This window comes from Bufo gargarizans, chromosome 9 (genome assembly GCF_014858855.1).
Source record: "Bufo gargarizans isolate SCDJY-AF-19 chromosome 9, ASM1485885v1, whole genome shotgun sequence".
NCBI classification, from domain to species: Eukaryota; Metazoa; Chordata; class Amphibia; order Anura; family Bufonidae; genus Bufo; species Bufo gargarizans.
Genome location: NC_058088.1, coordinates 167,163,191 through 167,184,287, shown reverse-complemented (window position 1 = coordinate 167,184,287; position 21,097 = coordinate 167,163,191). Strand labels below are relative to the sequence as shown.

Below are 21,097 nucleotides of genomic sequence, written 5' to 3'. Positions count from 1 at the left end.
CATGACAGTTGCAAAAATCTATTCAAGGGTCCATTCACACGTCCGTAATTTGGGTCCGCATTCGTTCCGCAATTTGCGGACCCATTCACTTTCAATGGGGCTGGAACGGATGCGAATCCGCATTTTCGGGATCCGCATCCGTTTTTTCGGGATCCCCAATTCCGTTCCTGAAATTCCTGAAAAAAAAATAGAGCATGTCCTATTCTTGTCCGCAATTGCGGACCAGCAAAGGCATTTTCTATTATAGTGTCTGCGATGTGCGGTCCGCAAATTGCGGATCGCACATTGCAGGTGTCCGTGTTTTACGTAAAACATTTACGGACGTGTGAATGGACCCTTAGTCAGATTTTTTTTAAACTGTCACATCACAGTTGCAACATGTCCCATGGTGACACCATTGACTATCATTGCAAAAAATGTTGCACCACAAATGTTTTTCGTGTAGCCTTATCCTTGATGAGCGTGGATTCCTCAGAAATTCTTATGAGGGCTACAAGCTGGTGATAAGTCACCACAAAAGGTGTCTACCATCGGCTCATTTCCCTCTCCCAGTGAAATAAACATGCATACTTGGCCGATCCAGAGATAACTGTTTGCCAAGCAAGTATTCAGTCGACCGATATCTATGTCTATGGCCAATGTAAAGGTGTTGTCTTGCCAGTTAAGATGTTTAAAGGGGGTTTTCTTGGAGTTTAAAGGGTCATCTCATCTTGCTATTTATGTGGCTAGATGGGACTAAGCACAGGCCCCTGGTGCTCAGGATTACGTAAACGGACAAGCAGCTCGGCGCTCCGCTGTTTTTGTAATTCTCTTTGTAGTGAATGGGAACAGTGCAGCAGAATAAGGCTACTTTCACACTAGCGTTCGGGTTTCCGTTCGTGAGCTCCGTTTGAAGGAGCTCACGAGCGGACCCGAACGCAGCCGTCCAGCCCTGATGCAGTCTGAATGGAGGCGGATCCGCTCAGACTGCATCAGTCTGGCGGCGTTCAGCCTCCGCTCCGCTCGCCTCCGCACGGACAGGCGGACAGCTGAACGCTGCTTGCAGCATTCGGGTGTCCGCCTGGCCGTTCGGAGGCGTGCGGATCCGTGCGGATCCGTCCAGACTTTCAATGTAAGTCAATGGGGACGGATCCGTTTGAAGATGCCACAATGTGGCTCAATCTTCAAGCGGATCCGTCCCCCATTGACTTTACATTGAAAGTCTGGACGGATCCGTCCCAGGCTATTTTCACACTTAGCTTTTTTTTGCTAATATAATGCAGACGGATCCGTTCTGAACGGAGCCTCCGTCTGCATTATTATGAGCGGATCCGTTCAGAACGGATCCGCCCGAACGCTAGTGTGAAAGTAGCCTAAGGCTACATTCACACTTGCGTTGTTGTTTTCCTGTATAGAGATCCGGTAGAGGGTCTCAATACATGAAAAAAAAACTGTTCCGTTTTGTCCTCATGCATTCTGAATGGAATACGTTCAGGATGTCTTAAGATCGGGCAGCATTCCGTTTTGTGTCCGGTCCGGCACTGAAAAGAATGTATGTCAATGGTGACGGAAGCAGTGTGACTTGTTCTGCTCTGCTGTGTGCAGAGCACCAGCCTACTCGTCTGTTTCCCAAACCTTGCCATCTGGGGCCCGTGCTTAACCCCATCTTGCCATGGAAACAGTGAGGTGGGACAACCCATTTAATATTGATGGCTTCTCCTCAGGTAAGGTCATCGGTATCTGATTGGTGATGGTCCAGCTCCTGGCACTCCGTCCAATCAGCTGTTTGAAAAGGCTGCAGCGCTCACTGGAGCCTAGGCCAGTGACGTCACGTTAATCAGTCACATGGCCTAGGTGCAGCTCAGTTCCATTCAAGTGAATGGGCTTGGGCGGCAGTACCAATCACAGCCACTATACAGCGCATGGCACTGTGCTTGGTATGCTGTGAAGAGGCTGCGACACTCGCCACAGTGCTGCGGCCTCTGCAACCAGTTGATTGGTGGCGGGAGTTGGAACCCAACCGATCACATATTGATGACCTATCCTGACGATAGGTCATCAATATTTTCCTCCTGGAAAAACCCTTTAAAAATGCTCACAATGGCTTAAAAAATAATACTAATAAAAAGAGTCTCTCGCCTTGGAGAACCTGCTACATCTATGCCTTATACAACAGCCTATTGATTTCAATGGGGTGGCGCTCCAGGAAAAAGTGAACACTTGCTGCTGGGTTTCCCCACAGACTGATCACTGGGGTGCTAGCAGCAGGCTCGCTGTAATCATATCAACCATCTAACAAGCAAGAATTGTCTAAACTGGACAACCAGACTAAAATAAAGCGTAAGATGACCAGAGCATTCGAGAAATGGCGTCTGAACCTGCCAACCATCTAATGTGTACTTCCCCTGGTGGCACATGTTGGGAGAAATAAGGATTTCAACATGCCACATGCTTGACCATTGCGTGTACATGTGTTTGGGGGTTAGCTGAGATAGCCGTCAGTCTAACGTGTGAACCGACAACTATCTAATGTGTATGGCTGGCCTTAGAGATTGACGGCAGACCTATACGAGTTTCACAAATGTACTCATTACTGGCGATATCTCTACAGGTATGCTTTAGCTCCCAGCGGAGAAGCCCCGAGCCCTCGTGTCGGTCATACATGTCTGTATGTACCTGCCTCTGATGCCCAAGGAAAGGGAAAAGTGGTCATCGTTGGAGGGGCAGATCCTGGCTGCTGCTACTCTGATGCGCACATCATAAATTTAGGTAAAGCAAACGACTGTTGGTTAGTCCCTGAAAAATAATTCCGTTTTAGTCATATTTTATTAGCACAGTAGAAGAAGACCCTTGAACAAGGTGCAGTAGAATGGTCACCAGTGTTCTTGTGTTCACGTTTCCGTTTTTCACTGAAATGTGCTGTCCGCAATTTCTGAGGACAGCACACGTACCCATTGATTTTAATATGTTTGTTCACAAATCATCTGCACTACTTTGTTTCGTGATGCAGACCAAACACACCCATTATAGTCTATCGGTCTTGGAAAATCATGGACGCAACACGGATGGTCTCAGTGTTTGGTCTGTTTTTCACTGGCCACCGATAGGAGATGCTTTAGAAATTGATTTTCAGCTGAGCACTGTTCGTGGAATATGGATGAGAGGGTAAAAAAAACGGACACATAGACCAAACAAGGATCCTTCACGGATTTAACACGGACTGATTGTTTTCACGGACATCAAACTGACATGGAAATTTTAATGTATTATAGCCTAGAGCTGTATTCGCAATTCTACTAGAAACAGTCAGCAAGTTTGCACACTCTACAGTTTAAATGGGTTTTCCCATTAACAACATTTATCGCCTAGCCACAGGATAGTTTATAAATGTATGATCGCTGGGGGTCCGAAAGCTGGCACCCCCACAGAGGAACCTAAGTCCCCTGTTGTGCATGCACGACCACTGCTCCATTCACTGTCTGTGAGGCTGCTGAGTACAGCCCTCCGCTATCTCTGTCAGTTCCGTATAAAAGGAGCATTGGTCATGTATGCGCAATACCGCTCGTGACCAGTGGGGGTCCCAGCAGTTTGGCCCCCCCCCCCCCCCCCCCCAGTGATTATATGTTCATCCTGAGAGGCAAATGCTGTTAATGGGAAAACTTTAAATCGTAACTTTATATCCGATTTATATAACATTCTTTTTAGTGTACGTGACAATGATGAAAGCTACTTGTTAACGTCTTCTTCGCTGCTTTATCAGTGGTTAAACTTCAGGCCTAATCATTGCATTTCTTCAGATCCATTGTCCCCATGTCAGCACTTACTGCACTTATCTTTCAGTCTTGTCATAAGGATATGTGGATTAATTCTCCATTCCTATCATCAGCAATACTAATATTTTAATAGCATAAATTCACGTCTGCATTAATATAGATTTGGACACATACGGTATACTTTATGACCCACAGGACGGGAAGTGTTGTCATGAGTACACGAGAACTATTCATATCACTTGGGTGATATAATTACACTGTATTCATACGATTCATACCCACCAAAGTGACTTTTAGGGAAAACTCTTTGTAGTTCTTTTGTTTCATTCATTAAAGGACTTGTCTCACCTCAGCAAGTGACATTTATCATGTAGAGAAAGTTAATACCAGGCACTTACTAATGTATTGTGATTGTCCATATTGCCTCCTTTTCTGTCTGGATTCATTTTCCCATCACATTATACACTGCTCGTTTCAATGGTTACGACCACCCTGCAATCCATCAGTGGTGGTCGTGCTTGCACACTATAGGAAAAAGTGTCGGCCTCTCTGGTGGCCAGGACCGTGGGAGCGCACATAGGCTGGTGCTTTGTCCTATAGCGTGCAAGCACGACCACCACTGCTGGATTGCAGGGTGGTCATAACCATGGAAACGAGAAATGTATTGTGTGATGGAAAAATGAATCCAGTCAGCAAAGGAGGCAATATGGATACTAACAATACATTAGTAAGTGCCTTGTATTAACTTTCTCTACATAATAAATGCTAATTGCTGAAGTGAGACAACCCCTTTAAATCTTTGCAGGGATTTGTTATGCTGTGCACATGCTTGCTGTATAAAGTACTCAGTGCTTGCCTATCTTTTTACCTTTAGATACCTATGAATGGGATAACCCTGGCTGGAAGGATCTGCTACCACGCTACGAACATGCCTGCTTTACTTCTGCCAGTGATCCTACTACAATATGGGTGTTTGGTGGAGCCGAACAGGCAGAGAACAGAAACAGCATTCAGGTAATTAGACCAGGTATGTATCCTTGGATGAACGTATATTCCTGTATCCCTGTGAGTAAAAAGTACAATGTAAACTATGACACTCGAGTTTTGGCTTTCCGTTTGTGAGATCCGTTCAGGGCTCTCACACGCGGTCCAAAACGGATCAATTTTGCCCTAATGCATTCTGAATGGAAAAGGATCCACTCAGAATGCATCAGTTCAGTCTCCATTCCACTCTGGAGGCGGACACCAAACTGCTGCATGCAGCGTTTTTCTCTCCGCCATGTGGTGCGGAGCAAGACAGATCCGTCCTGACACACAATATAAGTCAATGGGGACGGATCCATTTTCTCTGACACAATAGAAAACAGATCCGTCCCCCATTGACATTCAATGGTTTTCAAGACGAATCCGTCATGGCTATAGAAGACATAATACAACCGGAACCGTTCATGACTGATGCATGCGGTTGTATTATTGTAACGGAAGTGTTTTTGCAGATCCATGACGGATCTGCAAAAAAACGCTAATGTGAAAGTAGCCTATATCTTATTAGTATTACATCTGGGGGTTAAAGGCGTTGTCTGGGTTCAGAGCTGAACCCGGACATACCCATATTTTCACCCAGGCAGCCCCACCAAGCATTTCATGCTCCGATGCTCTCCTTTGCCCTTCTCTAAATCGCACAGGGCAAAGGCATTTTCAGGAGATCCGGTGATGTACCAAGCTCTCCTTAGGGCTGCCAGGTGGAGGCTTCCACCCAGCAGTGAGCTCGGTTACGTCACCAGCACTGACGGGCGGGCTTTAGCCCTGCCCTAGCCTGTAAAACGGTTAGAGCAGCGCTAAAGCTGGCCCATCAGATCTGGTGATGTCACCAAACACACTGCGGGGCGGAAGCCTCCGTCTAGCAGTGTGCCTAGGTAAACAAACAAGCCCTTGCCCTGCGCGATCCAGCACTGGGCAAGGGAGGACATCTGGGTGAAAATATGGATATGTCCGGGTTCATCTCTGAACCCGGACAAACCTTTTAAAGGCTATGTACAGCTTTGGGGGCAATTTTCTTTTATTATTGCATTGTACTCATTTTGAGCTGAAAATATCGAGCCATTTTTTCTGTACCGAGCTGAGATGTTCTAGTAGCAGCCTCTTGATTTTCTGTCTTTTACGTCAGTTGGGGAGCTGACGGGCTCCTTATCTCTGCTCTCTGCCCTTATAAACGCTCATTATAGCTCAGTTCCTATCTTACTGATAAGAATGTGGCTTAAATTAGTGTTTATGACCTCTTAGTAGTTTAGGGATGAGGTTTATTAGATGACTGGTGTTCCGTGAAATTTCCCTACCCTCGTCACTTCCTGTTGTGACGCGGCCGCACCGGACATGACGTTCCCAGCTTTGGAAGGAGGTGTGCCGTGCCGCGCAGGCGCACAACGACAGGGTAGGGAAATTTCACACCAGAGTTGGGGAGAAGCAGCCATCTAATGCGCTTGCGCCTTACCTCTCAGCTGGACACCGGCCGACACTGCGCATGCGCCGGGATCCTCACCAGCGTAAGTGATCAACCAAGAACCAGAGCAGATGAAACTAGCTCCAGCAAAGGCTCACTGTCGAGGAGTGATTAGCCGCTCTTGCACACTGGCCCGTAATTTTTCCCTAACCTCTAACCGCTGGTGAGGCTCCCGGCGCATGCGCAGTGTCGGCCGGTGTCCAGCTGAGAGGTAATTAGGTGGCCCCTTCTCTCCAACTGTGGTGTGAAATTTCCCTACCCCGTCGTTGTGCGCCTGCGCGGCACACCTCCTTCCAAAGCTGGGAACATCATGTCCGGTGCGGCCGCGTCATAACAGGAAGTGACGAGGGTAGGGAAATATCACGGGACACCGGCACAAAGTGAAAGTACCATTCACACAGCTAGAAAATCATTTAACCCTTAGTGACAGAACGGTTCAATATTTTTTAATCAAGGCCAATTGAAAATATGATTTTTAGCCAAAAATGAGTAAAATGCAGTCAAGGTGTACATAGCCTTTAAAGGCTTTAGGACAATTACTTAAGTCTTCCATCTTTTCGATCCTGCTCTGATATAAGTCTTGCTAATTTTGGAGGCAAATGGCTGTGTAGTACAAGCTGGGTTATGATCCTTGTAATCGGATTAAGGAATGGGGCGTTTGTGAACACATTATGGAACATTTACCAAAGACTGGAGTTTCATGCGCCGGTCCTAATAAGACATTTTTTTGCGTTTTTTTGGGGGGACCGCGTGACTTTCCGCTAATTTATCCTCTCTCGACACATCCAGCTGTACAAGTACCGATAGAACACCGTATTTGCCAAATTTCCTCTTCCCGCTACATAGTACTTCACCGATAGTGAAGTACTATGAGAGCTCCTCACACGCACTTTCAGCTGTTATACTCACAGGGGCAGGTGGGGATTAGGCACATCACACCAGTATATTCCAACTGAAATTTCTCCAGTTTCCTTTTGAAGTTCTCTAGAGCATAAAACTCCAATAGTACTTGTACAGCTGAATGATTCGAGACAGAGGATAAATTAGCAAAAAGTCGGGCGTTCCTGAAAAAATGCATACTGACATTGTGAATCAAACCCACTTCACTTCTGGGACCTGCAGCGGTAAAACCATCGCGATTGCATATTGGAACTTTTTATAATGAATGCTAATAAGACATCAGTTGTCGCATCTTCTGCTGTCCATATGCCATACACAGCTAGGGGCTGGCATAGATTTCAGTTTTCTGGTGTAAATTATTGTAAATGTGTTTAGCAGAGGAGGTCCCATCCACCTTTTATTTAAAAGTGGCACGATCAGCGAAGAATCTTAAAGGGGTTGTCCAGGATTCTCGTGGTTTTTACTTATCCCCACTAGTATGTTTGACCTGATACAAGACTCATACTCATCTGATCCCTGCCACCCCGGTCCTGCACTCTGGCTGTTTTTAGGGGGGCTAAGTAAAAGCAGAGGAGATCCTGGACAACCCCTTTAAAGTCTCAACTTATTTTTGTGCAAAAATGTCCTACTTTTGTAATCCTCTCTGGTGAACAGCTTTGGTACATCTGCCCATATGGGGTTCATGGTAAGAAACTTGGCATCTGGCAAAAATCTTACAGTTGAGGGTACTGTACCTTTCTCTGTCAAGTGCTTGAAGCTGTCCATACGTACGCTGATGTAAACGCTGACTCTCCATTCTATGCCTACGAATATGCAAACAGTAGATATGGAGTGTGAAACATGGGGGAGGAATATAGTAGCAACCAAGATTTCTGATCATATACTGTACATGGAAGTTGTGTCTAAGAACATCAGGATTATCTTCTCCGTTTCTCAGAAAGCTGTTCTTGGAAAAATCCAAATGTAGAAGGACCATGTCCATCCCCGAGGACGTTTCATACATCCTGTTCTGCCATTGGGGATAAGTTCTATGTTTTTGGAGGAGGAGAGAAAGGCGCCGAACCCGCTGCAGACAACAAACTCCATGTGTTTGATACAAGTAAGTGTGAAACTGTGACCCGAAAAGTGAACAGGAAGTTCCTCAAGACTCCTCTCATATGTGTATTAGGCTTCAGGAAGTACACATCTCTTCCAGGGAAAACTGGATGGTATACAAGAAATCCAGGAAAGTTAAGTATTCCTAGCAAAGAGTAGTTTGCTAAAGACTTTAGGTCCTGTTTTCGGGCCTGGATTTTTATAGAATGATGGGCAGGTTGGTAGCGGGGCCTGCCATTCCCTTCCTGGCCAGTACTAGTTTTCTTGTCCAGCTGGGCTATTAAGGTGCAAGGTATGCACTAGAGAGAGAGATCTATCTGAGGAGACAGAACCTGTCTGGCGAGACTGTTACTAAAGTTGCTCGCCTTAAAGTGGAAATTTCCTCTTGTTGTGATGTAGACAATGCTAATGAGTGGTCGATAGTAAGCCAGTTGTACAGTCAGGGAATCTTTTATGTTTAGTTAGCGCTCAGCCAAACACTGATTGACTTGTCTTTTGGGCCTGAAAGGCTACACTTTTATTTGGTGCAACAAAATAAAGAACAGGCAAAGCGCTGTTTGAAAAGGACATGGACTGTTACTGTCTCTGACCGCATTTCATCCCATTTTATCTACCTCTGCAGAGCTAATTCCAGCATAAATTATAATATTAGTTTTCCGTCTTACAAAAGGGGATTCAAAGGGTTTGTCTGTCCATTAAATTTTTATATTTTTTTTAAAGGCATCACATGGTGCAACATATTAAAATAGCTGAATACTCATCTTACTAATACCTCACCGCTCTCATTATGATGCTTCCTAGTCCCTCTCAATATGTAGGGCCCAACCTCTATGCCAGTCAATGGCTGAGGTGGGTCGTTGGTACCGCCGTCTTTTGCTGTGTGCTGAGAGAAACCAGCTAAGGAAAGACTGCTAAGATGCCGTGGATGTCAAGTGAAGGGCCAAGTGCAACACAAAGAACATCCGCTATGTAATGGGTGGCGCTGTGTTTGGTAAGCTGTGAGGAGGTCTCAGCGCTCCCAGGTGCACCATGGTGTCGCGCTTCGGTGTGGGAGGGAAACACCACACCGAGCATAGGAGGGAAGGTGGGAACAGGGAATCAGGCCTGAGAACTAGGGAAGGAAGATGGACGCCTCCTAGTGAAAATCCTAAACAAAAACCTGACTCACTACCATTATGAACAGACCCCAAAGGTAGGTGAGTTCATACGCAGGAATACCTAGAGTCCTATCAAGCCCTATAGGACCCTGTTACTAATGGCAGGCACTAGACTACCTGTTCCTCTATAAGGAAGGACCAACAGGAGTCTCCTTCAGGCCTAATACAAACAATAGGAAAATGCAACACACAGAACCCAAACAAAATACAAAAGGGAAAGGAAAGACTTAACTTGAAAGGAGCAATGGAAGCACCAGGAACTTAGCTAAGATCCAACCATAATTTATCTGAAGGTCCAAACAGAATCTATAAACTGCACAGCATTGTGGAAGAAGCAACTATAAATAGAGAAGGTTAAATTACCATAATAGCCACACCTGGGGAAAGAAGGTGTGGCAAGCACCAGAAACAACACAGACGTCATTTGATCCAAACGGAAAACATGTCAGATCAAACCACGTGTTGCCAGTCTCCCTGATCTCCTGCCACCTGTCACGGGAACGTCCTTGACATGTGATCTCCTGAAACAGCTAACCGGTCTGGTGCCAGGAGTCAGACCCCTGTGATCTTAATGACCCATTCTGAGGATAGGTCTTCAGTATCTAACTGTCAGGAGTTGTTTGGTATCAGAAAAACGTGGTTGTGTGATTTAAAAAAATGGTGCCACGCACGTCCACAGTTTGTGTAATATTGTAGCTCATTTACTTTAATGGAGCTGAACTGCAGTACCCGACACAATTTATAGACCGTTGTTGTACCGTTTCTTGAAGAATGGAGCCATGTGTTTTTTTATTTTTATTTTTTTAATCATGCACGGCACTTTTAAGATGCATAAAATAAATACTCACTGCGCAATTTTATTCTTTTCATAGGCAGCCTGACATGGACGCAGCCTGTGATATCTGGTAATCCGCCTAAGCCACGTCATGGACATATTATTACAGCTGTAGGAACCAAGCTATTCATTCATGGTGGGATGGCAGGCAGCTCTTTTTTTAGTGACATGTTCTGCATTGACACAGGTAAAATTAAAGCACCAAATAACAAAAATTCGGATACCAATAATTAATGAACAGAGGTATTAATTGCGAAATCACCATAACCGATACCAAGTAAACACAAACCTCCGTATAGAGATAATAAAATGTCTTTATTCAATATGACAAAAATACATAGACCTCTGACTCTGTGGCTTCCTCTTTGTCCTCCCTTTTGGGGGGGTTCTATTTGCTGCTAATTTTGCTGACCATCGTTCTACGTACCGTATTTTTGTCATATTGAATAAAGACATTTTATGATCTCTATACGGAGGTTTGTGTTTACTTGGTATCGGTTACAGGTAAAATTAGCTAATAAATATTATACAGTGCCTTGAAAAAGTATTCATACCCCTTGAACTTTTCCACATTTTTTTTCACATTACACCCACAAACTTTAAATTTTATTGGGATTTTATGTGGTAGGGTAGACCAACACAAAGTAGCAAATATGTGTGAAAGGAAAAGAAAATGATACATGGTTTTCAAAAATGTTGGCGTGTGGCGTGCATATGTATTCAGAAACAATACTTTGTAGGACCACCTTTCACTGCAATTACAGCTGTAAGTCTTTTGGGGTATGTCTGTACCGGCTTTGCACATCTAGAGGCTGAAATTTTTGCCCATTCTTTGCAAAATAGCTTGCGCTCATGTTGGAGAGCATCTGTGAACAGCAATTCTCAAGTCTTGCCACAGATTCTCAATGGGATTTAGGGCTGGACTTTGGCTGGGCCATTCTAACACATGAATATGCTTTGATCTTAAGCATTACATTGTAGCTCTGGCTGTATCTTCCACCCCAGTCTCAAGTCTTTTGCAGCCTCTACCAGGTTTTCCTCCAGGATTGCCCTGTATTTAGCTCCACACATCTTCCCATCTACTCTGAGCAGCCTCCCTGACCCTGCTGAAGTAAAGCATCCCCACGGCATGATGCTGCCACCACCATCTTCCACGGTGGGGATGGTATGGTCAGGGTGATGTGCAGTGTTAGTTTTTCACCACACATAGCGTTTTGCATCTAGGCCAAAAAGTTCAACTTTGGTCTCATCTGACCAGGTCACCTTCTTTCACGTGTTTGCTGTGCCCCCATTATGGCTTGCTTTCAAAAATGGCTTTCTTCTTGTCACTTTTGCATAAAGGCCAGATTTGTGGAGCACGATACTAGTAGTTGTCCTTTGGACAGATTCTCCCACTTGAGCTGTGGATCTCTCCAGAGTGACCATGGGCCTCTTGGCTGCTTCTCTAATTATTGCCTGGTCTATCACTTTAGGTGGATGGCCATGTCTTGGTAGGTTTACAGTTGTGTCATACTCACCCTTGAAATGTTTAAAGTTTGGGATATTATATTTTTTTTTTTATCAAATCTTTTTTTTTTGATCAATTAAAGGCACCTCATGTTAACAATACATTGTGTCTTTTTCCATTCCAAAGTGCAGAATCATTAAATAGCAAAAACATATGATATTATCTTATAAGGATCATCATACAACGGTACATAATGTACAGAAACATAAGACCAAGGTTTATCAATGGATGCAGTTATCCTAGCTCGAATCCCCCCCCCTCCCCCCCACAAACACATTGTGAACCCCCAAGATAGCCTAGATGACAACATGCGTGTGAGATAACCATTCATTCCATAATCTCTCATACTTCTGAGGACAACCTCTCTTCACAAACACACCTTTTTCCATCATCAACATATCATTCACCTTCCGCACAAACTCATCCAATGTGGGCGGACTCTCCTGGATCCACCTCATAGCCACCAACTTCCTGGCCACATACAACAACCTCCCCACCGCTACCTTAACCGCCACAGACCCTCCAATCTCCGACACATACCCTAACACACAGACCTTGGGATTAAAGTTTGGGATATTTTTTAGGGTCCGGGTACAGGGGATTGAATACAAATGCATACCACACTTTTCAGATTATTTATTAAACATGTTAATACTTGCTACATTGTATTTGTCTATCACATAAAATCCCAATAAAATACATTTTTCAAGGGATTATCTGATTCCTGAAATGCCCCTTCCCCTTATGCCCAGGCCCCTCACACACACAATATACTTACCTTGCTTCCCAGCACTCCCGTTGCTCCTGGTCCCCACAGAGCCGCCGCTGCTTCTCCCCGTGTGCAGATGAAAACATCCGGTGTCGAGGGTGAAAGGGCAGACAATGGCAGACGAGCCTCCCTAGCGTCACCCGCGATGTTAGGGAAGCTCTACCCCGTCGCCGTCTGCCATTGGCAGCAACCCCCGCCCCCCCGACACCGGATGTTTTCATCCGCGCATGGGAGAAGCAGTGGCCGCACGGGGACCAGGAGCAACGTGAGTGCTGGGAAGCAAGGTAAGTATATTGTGTGTGTGAGGGGCCCGGGCATATGGTGGGGGGGGGGAGCATTTCAGGGGTTGGATATCCCTTTAAGTTTGTGGGGGTAATGCAAAAAAAATAGTAAAAGTTCAAGGGGTATGAATACTTTTTTCGGGCTAGGGATGAATGTTAGGGTACTTTCACACTTGCGTTTTTCTTTTCCGGCACTGAGTTCCGTCAAAAGGGCTCAATGCCGGAAAAAAACTGATCAGTTTTATCTCCATGCTTTCTGAATGGAGAGCAATCTGTTCAGGATTCATCAGGATGTCTTCAGTTCAGTCTTTTTGACTGATCAGGACAGAGATAAAACCGCAGCATGCTACGGTTATATCTCCGGCCAAAAAACTGAAGACTTGCCTGAATGCCGGCATATTTTTTCCATAGGAATATATTAGTGCCGGATCCGTCCTTCCGGTAAAAAAAGGGGAAAAAAATAAATGCCGGATCCGTTTTGCCGGATGACACTGGAAAGACGGATCCGGCATTTCAATGCATTTTTCTGACTGATCAGGATCCTGATCAGTCTTGCAAATGCCATCAGTTGGCATACGTTTTGCCGGATCTTTCTGCCACAAGTGTGAAAGTAGCCTTAAAATACTCTGACGGATTTAGTGATAAAATTAACTACATTGTGTATATAAAATGTATTCTTTAGATACTATGAAGTGGAAGCGGCTAAAAATGAAGGGGGATCTGCCTCCTGCTTGTGCTGCTCATTCTTCAATTTCCTGGAAAAAATTCATTTATATCTTCGGTGGGATGACCGAAACTGGGCCCATAAGCACAATGTACAGGTTTGATACAGGTATGCCGTTTTCACTGCAAATTAAATTAAAGCTTGAAATTGGAGCTACCTAGTAGAGATGAGCGAATTTCCGCTTATGAAATTCTTTACACTTCGTTTGTTGGTAAAAGCAGAATTGCGTTATGGATTCCGTTACCACGGACCATAACTCAATTCTATGACGGAATGCCTTTAGAGGCATTCCGTTATTCATTCCGTCATAATAGAAGTCTATGGGCTGCAAAACTGATCCGTCCCGTTTCCGTTATGCAGGAGAGGACTTCCCTGCATGATGGAAACGGGCCGGATCCGTTATGCAGCCCATAGACTTCTATTATGACGGAATGAATAACGGAATGCCTCTAAAGGCATTCCATCCAAGAATTGCGTTATGGTCCGTGGTAACGGAATCCATAACGCAATTCTGCTTTTACCACCAAACGAAGTGTGAACGAATTTCAAAATATAAAATTCGCTCATCTCTACTACCTAGCATAACACACTGCATCAATATTTTGGCTGGAGTGTAAATTTTAACCCCTTCAACACCCTACAATTTTAATTATTTTGTTTTTTTGTTTTTAACTCCCTGCCTTCCCAGGGCCATAACGTTTTATTTTTCTGTTCATATAGCCATATGATTGTTTGTATTTTCAGGGACAAGTTGTACTTTCTAATGGAACCATTTAATATTGTATGTGATGTAGTGAGAAACTGGGGAAAAACAATTCCAAATGAGGTGGAATTGAAAAAAATAAATGTACACTTTTTTATTTTTTATAATTTTTTTTGTTTTTACATTGTTCCCTGTGCAGTAAAACTAACCTGTTCTCTTTATTCTTTGGGTCAGTATGATCCTACTGATACCACTTTTATATAATTTTTCTAAAGGGGTACTCCGGGAATGATTTAAAATGGCTACCAGCAGCCTATCCTAGAATGTGAGCAGGACTGGTTGCCACCATTTGCAGAACTACTTAGAGGGACAGGGCCTCACTACACAATGCACTGTTCTATAATAGATGTGATCCTGCCTACGGTCTGCCATCATGGCTGAGCAGCCTGACATAAACCAATGTGTAGTATGTGCAAGTACCAGAGCGTAGTGTGCAGTGAGACCCTGACCCTCACCCTCCTTGGCAGCTCTGCATGAGACTCTTTGGAAATCAAAAAATTGTATGTACAGGTGTCAATGATACCTCTGGTATTAAGAGTGGTGCTTCTTAGGCCAGTCTTGGCGATAAACCCCACTGGTGTACGATGCGCCAAAATTATTAAGTTAATAAATCTGGCGCATCTTTGAACGGGCCATGCTTCAAAAAATTCAATCTATAGCAGAATGGGAGCTAGTGTAGAGTATGTCATGTTTGTGGTAAATGTGTCCATCTTGTCCACTTTTTGTAAAAGTGGTGAAGAATAAAATGTTGCAAATTTGTCGCAAATGGCACACGGGCCAATATGGCCCCCCCAAATTATAAAAAAAACAGACCCAAATTGTTCCCTGCCTGCAACAGCTCCTCTGTTTTCTATTCAAATGACCTCTGTATCCCTCTGATGTTGCTGAGAGGCCAGAAGCAGGGAAACTGATATCGCACACATTGCAGTCATGTTTCTCTTTATTCTACTTTTGCTAAATTCTGTCAAAACCAATGCATTTTGCCATGATGATTTTTTATACATCCTAAGGGAATTTCTCATGTTTAAATTCTGTAATACAATGCTCCATGATGGACCTTCTCCTTAAAGGGTTTCTGTCACCAGATTTAACCCTATTAAGGCTACTTTCACACTTGCGTCCGGGGTTCCGCTTGTGAGTTCCATTTGAAGGCTCTCGCAAGCGGCCCCGAACGGATCCGTACAGCCCCAATGCATTCTGAGTGGATTGGGATCCGCTCAGAATGCATCAGTTTGGCTCCGTTTGGCCTCCGTTCCGCTCAGAAGGCGGACACCCGAACGCAGCCTGCAGCGTTTTCATGTCCGCCTGGCCGTGCAGAGCCAAACGGATCCGTCCAGACTTGCAATGCAAGTCAATGGGGACGGATCCGTTTGACGTTGACACAATATGGTGCAATTGCAAACGGATCCGTCCCCTATTGATTTTCAATGTAAAGTCAGGAGTCCCTATTAATATACCATCGGATCTGAGTTTTCTCCAATCCGATAGTATATTTTAACTTGAAGCGTCCCCATCACCATGGGAACGCCTCTATGTTAGAATATACCATCGGATCGTGAAAACTCAGATCCGACAGTATATTCTAACACAGAGGCGTTTCCATGGTGATGGAGACGCTTCAAGTTAGAATATACTAAGAACTGTGTACATAACTGCCCCCTGCTGCCTGGCAGCACCCAATCTCTTACAGGGGGCTGTGATCCGCACAATTAACCCCTCAGGTGCCTGATCGGGTGCTGCCGGGCAGCAGGGGCCAGATCCCCCCTCCCTCCCCAGTTTTAAATTCATTAGTGGCCAGCGCGGCCCCCCCTCCCTCCCCAGTATTAAATTCATTGGTGGCCAGTGCGGCCCCCCTCAGTATTAAATTCATTGGTGGCCAGTGCGGCCCCCCTCCCTCCCCTGTATTAAATTCATTGGTGGCTAGTGCGGCCCCCCTCCCTCCCTCCCCTGTATTAAATTCATTGGTGGCCATTGCGGCCCCCCCTCCCTCCCCTGTATTAAATTCATTTGTGGCCAGTGCGGCGCCCCCCTAATTAAAATCACCCCCCCCCCCCCCCCAAATCATTGGTGGCAGCGGAGAGTTCCGAATTTTAGAAGCATTATACTTACCTGCTGCGCTGTCTGTGACCGGCCGGTCGCTCCTCCTACTGGTAAGTGACAAGTCTGTTCTATAAGCAATGCGCCGCACAGACCTTTCACTTACCAGTAGGAGGAGCGCCCGGCCGGTCACAGACAGCGCAGGTAAGTATAATGCTTCTAAAATTGCTAAGTAACCATGGCAGCCAGGACTGCAGTAGCGTTCTGGCTGCCATGGTAACCGATCGGAGCCCAAGCGATTAAACTGGGACTCTGATCGGAACTCTCCGCTGCCACCAATGATGTTTAATACTGGGGAGGGAGGGGGGGCGGCACTGGCCACCAATGAATTTAATACTGGGGAGGGAGGGGGGTCTGCCCCCTGCTGCCTGGCAGCACCTGATCTCTTACAGGGGGCTATGATACGCACAATTAACCCCTCAGGTGCCGCACACATAGCCCCCTGTAAGATCACAGCCCCCTGTAAGAGATCGGGTGGTGCCAGGCAGCAGGGGGCAGTTATGTACACAGTTCTTAGTATATTCTAACTTGAAGCGTCCCCATCACTATGGGAACGCCTCTGTGTTAGAATATACTGTCAGATTCATTTCATTCCATTTCCATTCATTTCAACGGGTCCGCAAAAAAAACTGAAGTTACTCCATGTGGGAAACTACTACTGAGGTTTTTAGCCATAATAGTTACAGCAGGTTAACATGAAGCTCTATAGCTCAGTGGTTAAGGTTCTTGACTTTAATGTAGATGGCTGTGAGTTTCGAATCCCAGCAGAATCCTTTATAAAACAGAAGCTAAATATTACTTAAATAGAAACACCAACCTTTTTGATTTGTGTAACTATTATTTCCATTACGCCCCATGACAGCAGCTGTGAGAGATCCTCCCCCTTCCTAACAGGAAACAGGAACTTCACAGATCTTTAAATAGGGTTCACCACACTTCATCCTCAGTTTCTTCCTTTTTCTTGTCATTAGGACAGGGGGATGGATCTTTACCGGTTCGTTCAGGAGGCTGTAGGGCTTCTAGGGTTTATATGCCATACCTATTAGAAGTTCCTGATGGCGTAAGTCTCCACCTCGTTACCTTCATACCTGCGGCCGGGCGAAGTTTCAGAGGGAGGAAGAAGGCATCCTCTCCCTGGCTCTTCGGTTTGGCGTGCTCCCGCAGGTCCTGTTTCCGGCGCACTTCCACAGGCGCGCCGGAAGTGACGTGTGCGTTCCACACATCACAGGGGAGGGGCTAAAAACATGGCGGGCAGTGCGCGGCCCATGAAAAGAGGATGCCGGCCAGCCAAGTTGGAAGGAAAAGTGGATATAGCCTGGGCAAGTTCAGTAGACGGCAAGACTTTCCTTCCAGTCCCCCTCCAGTGTTTTTAGCATCATGCAGGAGGAAGGGGATGCTAAGCAGCGCATGGAGAAACAAGAGCAGCACACAGAAACCGGCATGATACTCCTGGGAGAGGTAAGAGGGGTTGTACCTCACAGTTTCCCTTTGGGGAGATTATGTCTTTATAATATTCTCCAGTAATTTGTATAGGCTATGTGTTGATACAGGTTAAAGAGGCCCCCAGGAAGGCTACACACAAGTCAAAAGGGAGAGAATGGGGGATTTGTAAAAAGAAGTTGAGCCCGTCTTATCCAAAAGCCTGCTGTCAACCCTGCCTGGACAAATTGGTAGTGGAAGAATCCCCATCTTTGTTCCAGAATATACAGAATCTAGTCAGGATGGAAGTCATTACTCTGTGGAACAATTTAAAAAATCGCTTCCGTGTTCTTCCAGGCAGAGGAAGGCTCAAGAAAGAGAATTATACTTCTCAGAGTCAGACTCAGAGAAAAAGGAAGTTCTAGAAAGCTCAGATCCTTCTTCTGAGGACCTTACGGAAAAGGCCCCTATTTAAAGTGGAAGACTCGGACCTTCTTTTAAAAGCAGTGAGGACCACCATGGAGATAGAGGATGAAAAAGAGTCAAAGTCCAGACAGGAATTAATGTTTGACAGCCTGAAACCAAGAAAGGCCAGAGTATTCCCTGTCCAAGATTGTATTAAGGAGTTGATAAAGAGGGAATGGAACAAACCGGATAAAAAGTTTTTTGTTCCCAGATCAATTAAAAGGAAGTACCCCTTTAATGATGAGGATGTCGCAGAGTGGCGGGAGGTTCCGAGAGTAGATGCTCCAGTGGCGAAAGTTAATAAGAGATCAGCGTTCCCATTTGAAGATCTTGGCTCCAATGGATAAAAGGGAGGACACCTATCTTAGAAAAAATTGGAAAGCATCTACATCTTCCTTTAAACCAAATATTGCTGCAACTTCAATTGCTAGGTCACTCAAAATCTGGTTAGGGGAGTTAAAAGTCACATATTGCTAACAGAAACCCGAGGGAACAACTACTAGAAGCAATCCAGACAATGACAAAAGCGGTAGATTTTATTTTGGATGCGTCGGCTGATGCTCTAAAGTTATCTGCCAGAGTAGCCGCATTATCAAATTCGGCCAGAAGATCTATTTGGCTCAAGGGTTGGAAAGGAGATGTTGCTTCCAAGTCAAAGCCATTCCTTGCCAAGGAATTTTTTTTATTTGGCCCAGTACTAGATGAGATATTAGATAAAGCATCCGATAGAAAAAAGGCATTTCCAGTAACTAGTTTTCCAAAACAGAGAAGACCATTTAGTTTCAGAGACAAAAAGAACGAAGATACAGTAGATTTCAAAAGAAAGGCAGTGATTGGAGGAGGGATAAATCAAAAGACCTTTTATTCAAGTCCAAGCCCCAGTCCTCCAACGCTCTTCAAGAATGACGCCAGGGCTCAGGTGGGGGGTCGTCTGTCTTCTTATTTTTAAGCCTGGCAAAGTATAACATCAAGTACATGGGTAAAGGATATTCTAAAAGAAGGCTACCGGCTGGAATTAAAAAAACTCCCACCAAAAATACTAACAATTACGGCATTAAATCAGCACTCTCCAAAACAAATGGCATTATTAGGCGAAATAAGAAGCCTCATAGTCAAATCAGTTCTAGTCCCATTCCAACAGAAGAAATAGGAGAGGGATTTATTTCGACACTCTTTTTAGTCCCCAAATCGAATGGGTCCTATCGGACTATAATAAATCTAAATGAACTGAATTTATATCTAACATACCAAAAATTCTGCATGGAATCGATATCATCAACAATTCTACATCTGTTTCCCAATGGTATCAATAGATATCAAGGACGCTTATTACCATGTGCCTATTCACCCCTCGTCTCAGAAATATCTCAGGGTGGCAGTACAGGTGAAGGAATCAGTCGTCCATCTTCAGTTCAGGGCCCTTCCCTTTGGGATATCACAGAATGTTTATAAAATTGATGGGGAAAGTGATGGCACAAATAAGGAGGTCAGACATTATTCCTTATCTAGACGACCTGCTAGTAGTGGGACAATCTCCAGAATCCCTTTCAGCTCAAGTGCAGGAAGTATTGAAAACATTAATGAGCTTGGGCTGGATTATATATTGGAAAAAATCATGTCTGATGCTGAGTTTCCAATGCACCTTCGTGGGAATTCAACTAGATTCCTTATCCCAAAAGTCATACCTCCTGATTGCGAAGCTTCTGTCAATACAACAAAGGATAAGGGAATTCAGCAGGTCCAGAATGACCACTGTAAGGATATCGAAAGGAAATTCCTTAGAGCCAGGGGATTGTCAGATCAGGTAGTAGAGACACTACGGCACGGGTCTGGATCTGTCAGCCCCTCCTGAGATCCCTCTGATTTTAGATTTCTTGCAGGAAGGTCTAAATAAGAAATTAAGGCCTAGTACACTTAAAGTTCAGGTCTCTGCTATTAGTATATTGTTTGACTGTACTTTGGGATCTCATCCTTGGAGCAAAAGATTCATAAAGGAGTCAATTAGATTAAATACTTTCCTTAAATCCAGATCATCTCCCTGGGATTTAAATATTGTCCTTTCCATGCTCACGCAAAGTCCTTTCAAATAATTGGACTCAATCTCTCTGAAGATGCTGTCATACAAGACGGCCTTTCTTGTAGCTATTACATCAGCCAGGCGAGTGGGGGAGATTTCCGCCTTATCTGCCTCTCCTCCTTATACCTTAATTTTGGAAAACAGAATTGTGTTGAGGCCTCCCTAAGGTTGTTTACAATTTCCACCGGTCACAAGAAATACATTTTCCCTCATTCTGCCAGAATCCCAAAAATGATGGGGAGGAAAAATTCCATACACTAGACGTTAGGCGATGCGTGTGTAAATACCTAGACACTACAAAAGAGTGGAGAAAAGCCCCTGCATTATTTGTTCAATTCCAGGGCCCCAACAAAAGTCTAAAAGTCACTAGCTGTACGATTGCTAGATGGATAATGAGAACTATAAGTCTAGCCTACTCTTCTGCAAATCTTCAGGTGCCCTCAGGGTTCTCGGCCCACTCTACGAGGGCTGTAGCAGCTTCCTGGGCAGAAAAAGGCAGGGCCACAATTGACCAAATTTGTAGAGCGGCTACCTGGAGCTCTCCAAGCACGTTTTATAGACATTATAGGTTAGATTTATTTTCTGCTCAGGACTTGGCCTTTGGGAGAAAAGTCTTGCAGGCAGTAATCCCACCCTAAAGTTATCTAGTCTATTCTCCCACAGGTGCTGTTATGGGGCGTAATGGAAATACATTTATTACTCTTACCAGTAATCAGTTTTCCATGAGCCCATGACAGCACCTACTTTATCCCTATA

General features: G+C 44.8%; 1 protein-coding gene across 5 annotated transcripts in view; it reads left to right on the top strand.

Annotated features, from left to right (window-relative positions):
• Window positions 1-21,097, top strand: part of RABEPK (Rab9 effector protein with kelch motifs) — a 72,523-nt gene that overhangs the window by 41,860 nt on the left and 9,566 nt on the right. For 4 of the 5 annotated variants that reach the window (XM_044305199.1, XM_044305197.1, XM_044305196.1 and 1 more), the window contains exons 3-7: window positions 2,591-2,748; window positions 4,627-4,779; window positions 8,090-8,251; window positions 10,277-10,426; window positions 13,479-13,628. In XM_044305199.1, coding sequence (XP_044161134.1) covers window positions 2,591-2,748; window positions 4,627-4,779; window positions 8,090-8,251; window positions 10,277-10,426; window positions 13,479-13,628 — 773 coding nt within the window. The remainder of the gene's footprint in view (window positions 1-2,590; window positions 2,749-4,626; window positions 4,780-8,089; window positions 8,252-10,276; window positions 10,427-13,478; window positions 13,629-21,097) is intronic. The other variant, XM_044305200.1, reaches the window with a different exon arrangement.